We start from the raw sequence: 13,148 nt of genomic DNA, 5'->3' as shown, positions 1-13,148 counted from the left end.
ATTTCCTTGTTTTCTTTTCTTTTTAAATGTTAATTAAGTTGAACGAAAATTTTATTATTTTGCGCCACGACCCACGGTTCAGGAGATACAGCCTTATAAAGATTTTTTTGGTTTTTTGTTTGTTTTTTTTTTTAATATTAATTAAGGGTTTCTTAAATAGGGTTTTCCATACATTGAAACGGTTTCTGAGCGATAGCGACGTTACATCGTGTCGTCACGATGTATTGCCATTTTGTTAGAAGCGTTTCGTCAGTAAAGTGCGGGTGCCATGTCTTTGACCATCATTTAGAATCATTTATTCATCAATTCTGCATTACAGGTAATGAATATAGGTATTATAAACAATTTTTGACGTTTTCAATCAAAAGGTACCACATTGTCGCTTATACGAAAAACCTGTCAGAGCGTTTTTATGGCAAGCAACAATGTGGTACTTTTTACTTGAACACACATTTGTTCTCTGTAATATAAGAATAAGAATAAGAATTGTTTATTGCCACATTATCAAGTACAAAAGAAAATGAAATAAAAGTACAAAAGAAAAATAAAATAAAATTACATAAAACAAGAATAAGAAAAACAATTATTAAATTATAAGTAAGTACAAACAATTGGGCAAAGGGTTTCCAGTCTCAGCGTGTGCCGGGCCGTGATGCCCGGCGCTGGTTTTCAGACCGGTCCCAGACTAGGACGGCCGGAGGGTAGCATAATTATTAACTATATGTCTTGTGACTTGTCTACAATGATTTTGGTTACCTAGCGCATTTGTGACTTTTGTATTGCTTTGACAATGGGTACCATACAGACATTTGATCCTCAAAACAAACCTGATCGACTGATACCATTAGTAAAAATTTGTCAAGTACCGTATTGATTCCAGTTTGCCGATCCCGTCGCGGACGGGCAACCTGAAGCTGCAGCAGTGTCTGCAGCACTTCACCAAGGAGGAGGAGATGGACGGAGACGAGAAACCGGTCAGTGTATTCAACGATTATATGTGTCGTTTTCAAGCAAAAGGTCCCACATTGTCGCTCGCCATAAGGACGCTCTGACAGGTTTTTCGTATGAAGATACAAGCAATTTTCGTCCTTATAGTAAGCGACAATGTGGTACCTTTTAGGTACCATACCTTTTGATTGAAAACGTTAGGTTTCAACTGTATTGGAACGATTCATACTAATATTATAAATGCGAAAGTGTGTCTGTCTGTCTGTTACCTCTTCACTGTTACCGCTGAACCGATTTAGTTGAAATTTTGTATACAGATAGTTTGAGTCCCGGGGAAGGACATAGTGATACTTTTTATCCCAGAACTCACTACCGTGCCCCAGATATGAATGTTCTATTACATAAGTATATCTTATACCTTTAAACGAGCAATTCTTGTATATATATATAATATTTCGGGGCTCTCAGAAACGGCTCTAACGATTTCGATGAAATTTGCTAATAATTGAAAATTAATATGGGGGTTTTCGGGAGCGAAAAATCGATCTAGCTAGGTCTTATCTCTGGGAAAACGCGCATTTTTGAGTTTTTATATGTTTTCCGAGCAAAGCTCGGTCTCCCAGATATTATTGCATGATTACCATTGTAAAAATCAAACTAGCATAAGTTTTATTGAATAAATATGATCGTATCTTATCGTGTGTATGTCTGTCTGTCTGTTTGCAGACATGTTCGCGGTGCGGCGTGCGGCGCAAGTGTCTCAAGTGGTTCACCGTACACAAGTTCCCGCAAGTGCTGGTGCTGCATCTCAAGCGGTGAGTCAATCTATTAAAAATATCAATATATCAATTGTTATCAATAAATATTTTGATTCTCATTTTAAAAAACAGTTTACAAGCATAAATGTTTCATTTCACTACATTTTTGCAAATAAATATATCTTATCTTATTTCCAAGCAAAAGGTACCACATTATCGCTTGCCATAAATAAGGCCGCTCTGACAGATTTTCGTATAAAGATCCGAGCAATTTTCCTTATAATTAATTAATTAATTTTACTTGAAAACGACACAAATATTTGTTAATTGTGTCGTTTTCAACCAAAAGGTACCACTTTGTCGCTTGCCATAAGGATGATCTGACAGGTTACTCGTATAAAGATACTAGCAAATTTCGTCCATATGGTAAGCGACAATGTGGTACCTTTTGCTTGAAAACGACACAAATATTTGTTAATTGTGTCGTTTTCAAGCAAAAGGTACCACTTTGTCGCTTGCCATAAGGACGATCTGACAGGTTATTCGTATAAAGATACTAGCAAATTTCGTCCTTATGGTAAGCGACAATGTGGTACCTTTTTGCTTGAAAACGACACAAATATTTGTTCATTGTGTCGTTTTCAAGCAAAAGGTACCACTTTGTCGCTTGCCATAAGGACGATCCGACAGGTTATTCGTATAAAGATACTAGCAAATTTCGCCCTTATGGTAAGCGACAATGTGGTACCTTTTTGCTTGAAAACGACACAAATATTTGTTAATTGTGTCGTTTTCAAGCAAAAGGTACCACTTTGTCGCTTGCCATAAGGACGATCTGACAGGTTATTCGTATAAAGATACTAGCAAATTTCGTCCTTATGGTAAGCGACAATGTGGTACCTTTTTGCTTGAAAACGACACAAATATTTGTTCATTGTGTCGTTTTCAAGCAAAAGGTACCACTTTGTCGCTTGCCATAAGGACGATCCGACAGGTTATTCGTATAAAGATACTAGCAAATTTCGCCCTTATGGTAAGCGACAATGTGGTACCTTTTTGCTTGAAAACGACACAAATATTTGTTAATTGTGTCGTTTTCAAGCAAAAGGTACCACTTTGTCGCTTGCCATAAGGACGATCTGACAGGTTATTCGTATAAAGATACTAGCAAATTTCGGCCTTATGGTAAGCGACAATGTGGTACCTTTTACTTGAAAACGACACAAATATTTGTTAATTGTGTCGTTTTCAACCAAAAGGTACCACTTTGTCGCTTGCCATAAGGATGATCTGACAGGTTATTTGTATAAAGATACTAGCAAATTTCGTCTTTATGGTAAGCGACAATGTGGTACCTTTTACTGGTTTATCCCTTTCTTACAAATAGCTAATAGGGATGACGATAATTGTTGAATTTTATAACAAAATCTAGTAACAAAGATAGCAAATGAGCACACAATATATATATATATATATATATATATAATATCACAATAATGTAGATATTAAAATAATATATATAGAACTAATACAAAAATACAGGACTTGAAAGTTTCAAAAATTTAAGCAATTTTTTAACTTCCAAAAAAGGAAAAAAGTAAGGTTATCATTCGATTCCTTACATTTTATACAAAAAAAGATTATATGGCAACTATATACATAAACGAAGTATTTCACCGACAAAAACGCAATTTTCTTGTTTTGTCCATACATTTAAAATGAGCTCTCAGTGACCTTGACGTATACACATCACAGTTTCTACATAACCCCTCTGGTGTTGCGGGTATCCATGGGCGGCAGTAATCGCTTACCATTAGGTGATTCGTCTGCTCGTTTGCCTCCTATATCATAAAAAAAAATTACATTTGTACAAAAAAATTAATCACATCCATATTTTGCGTCTCACCTAAACTTGATTGTTTATATTCGCAGGTTCTCACCAACGGAACGTTTCCGCGGCAAACTGAATGTCGTTGTGGAGTTCCCACTGACAGGGCTGGACATGTCGCCCTACGCCGCCAGCAAGTCGCAACAGGCCGTCTACAACCTGTACGCGGTCAGCAACCACTCAGGTAAACACACAGACAGACAGACAGGCTTGGACATGTCCGTCAGACGAGTCGCAACAGGCCGTCTACAACCTGTACGCGGTCAGCAACCACTCAGGTAAACACACAGACAGACAGACAGGCTTGGACATGTCCGTCAGACGAGTCGCAACAGGCCGTCTACAACCTGTACGCGGTCAGCAACCACTCAGGTAAACACACAGACAGACAGACAGGCTTGGACATGTCCGTCAGACGAGTCGCAACAGGCAGTCTACAACCTGTACGCGGTCAGCAACCACTCAGGTAAACACACAGACAGACAGACAGGCTTGGACATGTCCGTCAGACGAGTCGCAACAGGCCGTCTACAACCTGTACGCGGTCAGCAACCACTAAGGTAAACACATAGACAGGCAGACAGGCCTTGACATGTCCGTGAGACGAGTCGCAACAGGCCGTCTACAACCTGTACGCGGTCAGCAACCACTCAGGTAAACACACAGACAGAAAGACAGGCCTGGACATGTCCGTGAGACGAGTCGCAACAGGCTGTCTACAACCTGTACGCGGTCAGCAACCACTCAGGTAAACACACAGACAGAAAGACAGGCCTGGACATGTCCGTGAGACGAGTCGCAACAGGCCGTCTACAACCTGTACGCGGTCAGCAACCACTCAGGTAAACACACAGACAGAAAGACAGGCCTGGACATGTCCGTGAGACGAGTCGCAACAGGCTGTCTACAACCTGTACGCGGTCAGCAACCACTCAGGTAAACACACAGACAGAAAGACAGGCCTGGACATGTCCGTGAGACGAGTCGCAACAGGCCGTCTACAACCTGTACGCGGTTAGCAACCACTCAGGTAAACACACAGACAGACAAACTGAATGTCGTGGTGGAGTTCCCTCTGACCTGAATAATAGTTATTTACGATACAAGTGCGGAAAGTAGGAAATTCGCAACGAGTGGTAATAAATTAAAACACGACCGGACGTTGTACGATAGTTTAATATAAATTATTCTTACACGTTCGAATAGGAAATTCCCAATTCGTGTCGATTTAAAACACCCCCAAAGTCACAAAGTTTGTGACTCCTCCCTGGAGGGGGGAGTCACAAACTTTGTGACGTCACATTAACTTATTTAAATTATTTTATTCGCTGTACGGTTAAATAACAAGTTTTTGGAACGATAATCGTTTTTAATCGTCTAATTTTCTTTCCTAATATATTGATAAAAAAATAATAATACTCAATTCGATTTGCCGATTTTATTGTAATTTAAGGGCCGTGGAATAAAAGATTATATGCGGATTAGATAATTATATTGATTTATCTTTTATAAACACTGGGAAGCAAGTACATGTCCGTTCATGTTCAAAGAGAGGGTATATAAGAATTGCCACAGTAAAAATAATGTAACTTAGTGTTGCTACATTTCAATGATAACTCGATTTAATTAACTATCGATTTGCGTTTGATTATATTATTGTGATTGATTTTTGTTTATAAATATTAAATAAAACCAACAGATTTCACTGAATAAATGTGACGTCACAACCAGGGGGGAGGGGTTTGGCAAATGTGACCAAGTGTGACAAGGGGGGGGAGGGGTAAAAAACCTCGAAATTCGTGTGCAGTAATTAATGGATGAACCCTAATAACGGTAACAAACATCCGATTAATACTCCCCTTAGCTTCTATGTACATTTTAAAGGCATGCCTGTTTATAAAAAGCTACCCAGGATATTTTACAAAGAGAGAAGACATGTTTGCAAGAGAACTACGAGCCCAGTATAAAAATATGATATACCAGCCAGCTTGTAAATCTGATATTTATAGGAAAAATGCGTATAACATGTGTATTGTTTTGTTCAATAACCTCCCTCATGAATTGAGAATATTGTATGGGAATGAATTTAAGAAAGAATTGACTAGGTGGCTACAAGAACATTGCTTTTATACTATTAAGGACTATTTAAATTTCAAATTGTACTATTAAAGCTTTACATGACATAACTCTGACATATCAATCCATTTTATTTTACCTTAATTTTTTAATGTTCAATTTATAAGTATTTCTATTTTTAATTTTATTTGTAATGAATTGACGTTGTTGTATTAGGATTATTTAAATTATATGCATGTACCTGATGTACCCTACTTGTAAATGTAATTTACAAACGTTTTGCATGTTGGCTTTATGTCGACTGAATACTGACTCTAAAACTGTATTAAGACCTAATTGTAACGTATTCTGGCAAATAAACATTTCTTAAAAAATATTTCGTTCAAGTATAAACTTCATGTATAAGGCTAATTGTATGTGTATGTGTATGTTGGCAGGCACCACGTATTCTGGACACTACACGGCGTACTGCAAGCATCCCTACAAAGGCGACTGGCATGAGTACAACGACTCAAGGTACCTGCACACAATATTACACAACCACGGTTGTATTTTAGAACCGTGCTGAGTGGCCTAAGTAGGTACGAGACAGCAGTGTGGCTACAACCAGTTTGGCACTGACACGCTATCGAGAACGTAACTTACGTTCTATGCATCTCGCTTGTACTCGCATATTAGTGCGAGCGAGGTGTATAGAATAGTAAACTACGTAGAGAACCGTGTTTAGGTTACAAAGTTTGCTGAGTGGCCTAAATAGGTACGAGACAGCAGTGTGGCTACCACCAGTGGCCCGTTTATCAAAAGCTTGTAGCTTGTAATACAAGTGGAAGGCCTTTTTTGACAGCTTTATTCCACTTGTATTACAAGCTACAAGTTTTTGATAAACGGGCCCCAGTTTGGCACTGACATAAACGCTATCGAGGAATACGAGCGAGATGTATATAAAGTAAATTACGTAGACATTAGCCTATATGTCAGTTTTGACACTGTCAGTGTTCAGTGACTCATGGTACGGGCTCATATATAAGACTCGAGCATCCCTACACAAGTAGTATTTTATACAACCGTGATATAATATAGCTTTTCAGTCGAGTACCGTGTTGCTGAGTGGCCTAAGTAGGTACGAGACAGGTCTTAAGCAGGCAGACATATGTGGATACGGTTTTTTTAAATTTCAAATCACGTTTTCTAGCTCTTTTTTTACATTTTTAATTTATATGTTATTTTTCATGTATTTTTCAGAGTGACTCCAATCAACCCGCGAAACGTGGTGTCTTCGGAGGCCTACGTGCTCTTTTACGAGCTAGCCCGCTCCTAGTGTACGCCAGTCAATACCGGCCACTACTAGCCCGATCAATGGGGTGCTCTGACTTTGATGACTATTACTCCGTCCGTTATTCACATGATTCAGAGTGAAAATACAGGATTATGGATTTACTATTATAATTAACGCCATATAACTTAATTTCACAATTTATTGAGCCTCGGTTTATATGTAAAAAAATGTGTGTGTGTAAATCTTTACGCGCAATTAAAGTAAAACTTCTTTGACGATGACGTTTATCGCTATGTTGGTACTTTGACGTGTGTCCTATTGTGCGTGTGTCACTACTGAGCGTTACTTCCGTCAGAAAAAAAACTGAGTTACTCTCTAGTCGCGCCTAAAGAAGTTTACTTCAAAAAATATATATGATAAAGACCTTATTTGACCTGAATCATATTTGTATTTACTGAATTATTTACTATTCCTTTCCTATTATTACAACAAATTATGAATCATTATTTTCTGTTAGTGATATTTGTTAAAGTTAAACTTGTATTTATTAATTTTATATTTAAAACTACATGAAACCCATATTTGCTCAAATCCTATGTATATCGGACGGAATAGTATCCAAAATACCTCGTTGACTGGAGTAAAAAGAAGTTGTTTCAAATAAACTAACTATATAGAAAAATTGTAAAACCTTAAAAGCGAAATACCCAACCCGCACTGTTCTATCGTGCTGAATATAACCAAAACGTTATAGAGCTGGCATTTGCGGTGACATAGTGTGGCAGTGTCATCATTTCTATAAAAAATATAACTTATATAATGACACTTTGTCTGTCCAAGTCGGTGCAGTTAGCTTAGACAAATTAAAATGTGGCTTTCCATAACAGAAGGGTCCTTAAGCATCAAGTACAATAAGGTCCTTTTTTATCTGAAATTCCTACAGAAATTCTGATAGAAAGGTCCTTTTTGCACATCCCTGCATAAGGACCCTTTTGTAGTGGAAAGCCACAAATCGTTTTTCTTTGAAACAGCTTCTAAAACATATAATTATGACGCAGTTAGAATGGAAAACTTATGAGAAACGAGCAATTTTCGTTGTATAAATAACTTGGGCGTTATAATCATATATTTTCGTACGAAATATATGTAATATTAATAGTTTATTATCAAATATTTTTAGCATTTAATAACATTATATTAGAGAACATAAAATTATATATTAATACGATAAATGTGGCTTTCCACCACAGAAGGGTTACGCTTCATGTGCCATAAGGAGCTTTCTATCGGAATTTCAGATGAAAAAGAACCTATAAAACTCCCGTGAGACTCAAACATATTAGATTGACCGAAATTGATTGAAATTGGACCGAAACATGTCGAGCTATTCGACTTAATAATACGTGAGTGACCCGGTTTAAAATAATCTAATATGAAAAAGGACCTTATTCCACTTGAAGCATAAGGTCCCTTTTGTGGTGGAAAGCCACAAATAACTAAAATATACTTATTTCGTCAAGTTTTAATAGGGACGTTTTAATAGATTATTCGTACTCTTATTTGCCACCTAAAATTTTGCCACCCATTTGCCACCTAAAAAAGTAAAAATTGCTCGTTTTATCCATCTTGCCTCTACACTGCAAACTTTAGGTTTAAGTAAATAAGATAAAATTAAAAGAGTGGACAAAATACTATTAGATATTTCTTTTTCATAGCAAAGACCAGTTAACAATAAAGACTGCTATACAAAGTCGCGTTATTCTTGTTGATGAGATGTCTCAGTTCCATATATTTTGTATGGACCTATGAGCTTCGCATGTATTATAATTATAACGACATTTAGTTCTCAAATTGTGTATTTGACAGTCTGTTCTTAACTGGTCTCTGTTTATAGTATACTGACGCGTTAACGTTGAAAATTGCGTCCTTATGTACATATGAGTGTATATGCTTATTTAATTATTAATATATAAAATGATAAATATGAAAATAATTTATTAAACTATTTATTGTGAATGTTATTTAGTATTTCCCGATTATGTGAGGTAAGTTAAGGCAATCTTAAAAATTATAAGTTTGAGAAATTACGATATTTTAACGAACCGATAAAATATAAAGACTGTTAACCTCCAATTTTGTGTTTCTCCGAGTTTTTACGTAAATATATGTGATGTTCCACCGGTGAAGGTACCTTATGGCGGTTGGAACTTACGATATTATTAACGCTCCAATACTAATGCGATGCTACGTGACGTAAGCGTCGACCGCCATAAGGTACCTTTTCCGTGAATGTCACATATGATACCGTAATCCCATACTATATACTAGTTAAATCGAAATAACCCAAAAGTTGTTTTAGTACACTTTTTGAAAACTCAAATGTAGACAAAATCTTACCTCACACGCGCTTCCGGTTTCGATTCGAAGGAATTAATCACGAGGCTAACTATCAAGATGGCGTCATCTTGATAGTTAGCCTTGTGATTAATTCCTTTGTTTATTGCTCATTAATATTGTTTAAAGTGTAATAAAGTGTGCAGTGAATGGAGAATTAATCTTGAAGCGCGTTTAACCACTATTTGGGGCATTTTCAATGAAAAGGGACCTTATTGTCGATGGCGCTTACGCCGCACAGCGCGGCATTGTGTTTATATCGTAGCGTGGTTTATAATGGCTTAAGCGCCATCGACAATAAGGTCCCTTTTTGAGAAAATACCACATTTTGGAGTAACGGCCGGTAGCCCACGTGTCTCTTGTAGTCCAGTCACAAGAGATAATAAAATCAACGTACACTGTCTTGTACTAACCGTAAAATTTTAGTCGTATTTAAAGCTCAGACCTTGATACTGGTGAAATGGACCCACTGGACTGAAGCCATAACTTTAAATAAATCATAGAGTAACTTATACTAGAGCGGTACTGTCATAGTAAATTTTGTAACCCCAGTAAATTCACTGCCATCTGTCGACACACTTTAAAACTAAAAATGAAGATTTATAAAAATACGATAGAATGTATTTAAATATAGATAAATGTTTTTTTTTTATTTGCATTAATTATTTTTATGATTTTGACCCATGTTCTTTCACTGATATGCGTTAAAATTGTTAAATAACAAACGAAACCGTCAACTGTAGGCCAAAACTAGTAGCGCCCTCTGAACGAGAATCAAATTTTCTTGATTTTCGAGGCACGTTTTTTCCTTATACTGTATCCATCTATTACGGAGTTATATCTATCTTTGCTTTAAATAAATGAATGTATGAACTTACCTCACACAATCTGGATTCTCACCTTTATTAGATAACTAATTGTATTGTTGCATTACTCTTTTCTAGTATTATTTGTAACCGACTATCGGAAAAGTATTTTAAATATACGTAAGTTAACAATTCTGTTGAGATACACTGAAAATAAAAATTTGTGGCTTTCCATCACAGAAGGGTCCTTATTCTTTAAGTACAATAAGGTCCTACTCCTTAATTTTTATCCGAAATTCCAACAGAAATTCTGATAAAAAGGTCCTTATTACACATGAAGCATAAGGACCCTTCTGTGATGGAAAGCCACAAATATACATTATAACCCTTTATACGATTAGGTATTAGATATAAAAATACAGAAATAAACTTATAGGAAAAAAAATTCAACCGTACAAAGGGTTTGACTGTATTTTATAATTCGCGAATTTGTGTCCGTTTACCGATATGATCTGCGTGTAGAATAAAAGAGGTGCTTTGGGGTAATTACGAACGGCTAATTATTTCAAAATTAGACTAAATTATTTCTAAAATTAATACTGAATAATTTTGATTGAAATTCACCGCATAATGTATTAATATATACTTATGTCTAAACTGAAATAAATGTCATATACGAAGAAAAAAATGACCAATGCCTCCAGTGTCCAGAGCTGGAATCGAACCAGCGTCCCCCGTTTACCGGATAGGTGCCTGAACCTATCGGCTGGAGGCTTTGGTCATTTTTTCCTTCGTATATGACATTTATTTCAGTTTATAATTTAAATAGTAGTGTGTCTACTTGAAAAACACAAATTAAAGTATTTTCATAGAAAATAATTTAATTTGTTCTTAGAGTACTTATGTCTAAGCAAAGAATTATTAGTTGTGGAAGAAAAGTTTAAGTATACAATCGTGGCCACTAATTTTAGAGCTAACAGATGGCGTTATAGAGCGCCATAAATTTTGTAGCCACTGAATTGTCAAATAGACAACCGAAGTTATTGTACTGACCCATCTACATCAGTATTTGTCTTCAAGTCTGCTTTAAAATTTTATACTTACAATCAGATAATCTTTTTTTTAAGTGTAACGCGTAAATGTAGATATTTCGTGATAATCCCAAAGCACCTCGTACAAAGTTCCCTCCACCATAATGTTATAATCTCACATTTATAATATAAATATTTAAAGCAAAAGCTTTAGCATTGATAGTCAATTCGTTTTTAATTGTTGAGTTTTTAAAAATTTATTGAGAAATTAGGTAAGTTCGATGTGGCCAATTCCGTCATAGGGACAATTCCGTACACTAGCGTTTTTTATAAAACAATAGTACACAATTGATAATTTCATCGACAGCAGCGATAGCTTTTAGTTTCAGCAATTTTCCTTCTAGCAGATGAGCTTTTTTTTCCTACGGTTGGAAAAGAAAGAAATACCTATACAGATGTAGAGTATAATTGTTTTCCATCGTATTTTCTCGGAAACGTTCGTATTTGTCATGTTACTTCAGTCAACCTTAGTACTTTTTGTACCGCGACTGACTGAAATAGCAAGACCCGTTCGTACGTTTCTGAAAATACGATGGAAAACATGCACTACAACTGTACGCTCGTCTACGGAATAATCCCTATGACGGAATTGGCCGCATTGGCCTTAATAAATTATTTAATTGTACTTATTTCACGTGATGCTTGGTTGGAGTTGGAGTTATTTTAAGCTTTTTTAACAAATTATAAATGCTCTTAATATGTGATAAACTTTGATATGGAAATTATAAGGAGTTTTGACGATCATGGATCATGAGATGCCGATAGGATATCTGAGGGCCTACCGCGAACCACGTTCGACGTGTTGCCTCTCTGTCGCACTTGTAAATTCGTACATAAGTGTGACAGGGAGGCAACAAGTCGATCGTGGTTCGCGGTAGGCCCTCTGGTGTTACGGGGCAAGATTAACCTTTTCGACGCCGTGTCAAACAAAAGCTGTCACTCGGACGCCACGTCACCGAAGTGTCAAAACTGAAGTTGAACTTTATGCATATAGGGAGCGTGCATAAACTGTAGGGGGCAGCACAGGAGACGTCAGATTTTTGGCAGAAATGTGTAGTTTATGCTTCCAAAGTAGCTCACAAGATGGCAGCACTTGCTTTGGCGTGAAGTGTCAATGTACATGTGATGTACATGTTTATGGTTCCGATTCAGGCCACAAGATGGCAGACCCTCCAACGCGCACGGTCCCTATACTCTATGCTCTGTGATCTGTGACGGATTAATCCGTCTTTGGCGTTGGACCTACCGTGCGGATATATACGTCGTTGGCGTCAGAAAGGTTAAAAGACAGGTTCCTATTCTGCTACATCGATAAACTGAATTTATCGATTCTTACTAAAATTGATATTTAGTTTAACCGTTTCTATTATTAACTCGTCTCTGTTAATGAAATTCAAATCTTCACAAATATGTGACGTTTTCAACCAAAAGGTACCACATTGTCGCTTGTCGATAAGGTTGATTTCAAATTGAAGCTATATGGAAATAGCGCCTTACTGACAAGCGACAATAAGTACCCTTTTGGTTGAGAATGGCACAAATATTAACTTCTTGTAATTTCTATATCACTGATGTAAATATGTGTCGTTTTCAGGAAAAGGGATCACTGACTGGTGTATACGTGTACGCTATTTAAAAAAAAATTAGCATCGCATAATATATTAGCCCTTTGAGTTGCAAGCGTCCATATACTACTGTGACATCTTACTATCGATCTGTTTGCTCGTTGAAGTGAAAAACAAAATAAACATGACGAATCATGCCTTCACTGGTGCCTTTTCTTTGATGGTGACACTATATCTCTCGCGACAAATGATGGTCCCTATAACATTGTTTTAAGGGTTCCGTACCCTATTACTAAGACTCCACTGTTCGTCTGTCTGTCACCAGGCTGTATCTCATGAACCGTGA

The 13,148-nt window shown here is 36.7% G+C and overlaps 1 protein-coding gene across 1 annotated transcript in view; it reads left to right on the top strand.

Moving 5' to 3' along the window:
- Positions 1-8,951, top strand: part of LOC134753599 (uncharacterized) — a 45,131-nt gene extending 36,180 nt beyond the window's left edge. The window contains exons 9-13 of the mRNA XM_063689523.1: positions 881-974; positions 1,675-1,763; positions 3,639-3,778; positions 6,108-6,186; positions 6,913-8,951. Coding sequence (XP_063545593.1) covers positions 881-974; positions 1,675-1,763; positions 3,639-3,778; positions 6,108-6,186; positions 6,913-6,988 — 478 coding nt within the window. The 3' untranslated portion in view covers positions 6,989-8,951. The remainder of the gene's footprint in view (positions 1-880; positions 975-1,674; positions 1,764-3,638; positions 3,779-6,107; positions 6,187-6,912) is intronic.
- Positions 8,952-13,148: the final 4,197 nt, after the last annotated feature.

The sequence above is a fragment of the Cydia strobilella genome, chromosome 27 (assembly GCF_947568885.1).
Source record: "Cydia strobilella chromosome 27, ilCydStro3.1, whole genome shotgun sequence".
Lineage (NCBI taxonomy): Eukaryota > Metazoa > Arthropoda > Insecta > Lepidoptera > Tortricidae > Cydia > Cydia strobilella.
The sequence above is the reverse complement of the archived record's forward strand: the minus strand, read 5'-3'. Positions and strand labels throughout refer to the sequence as shown.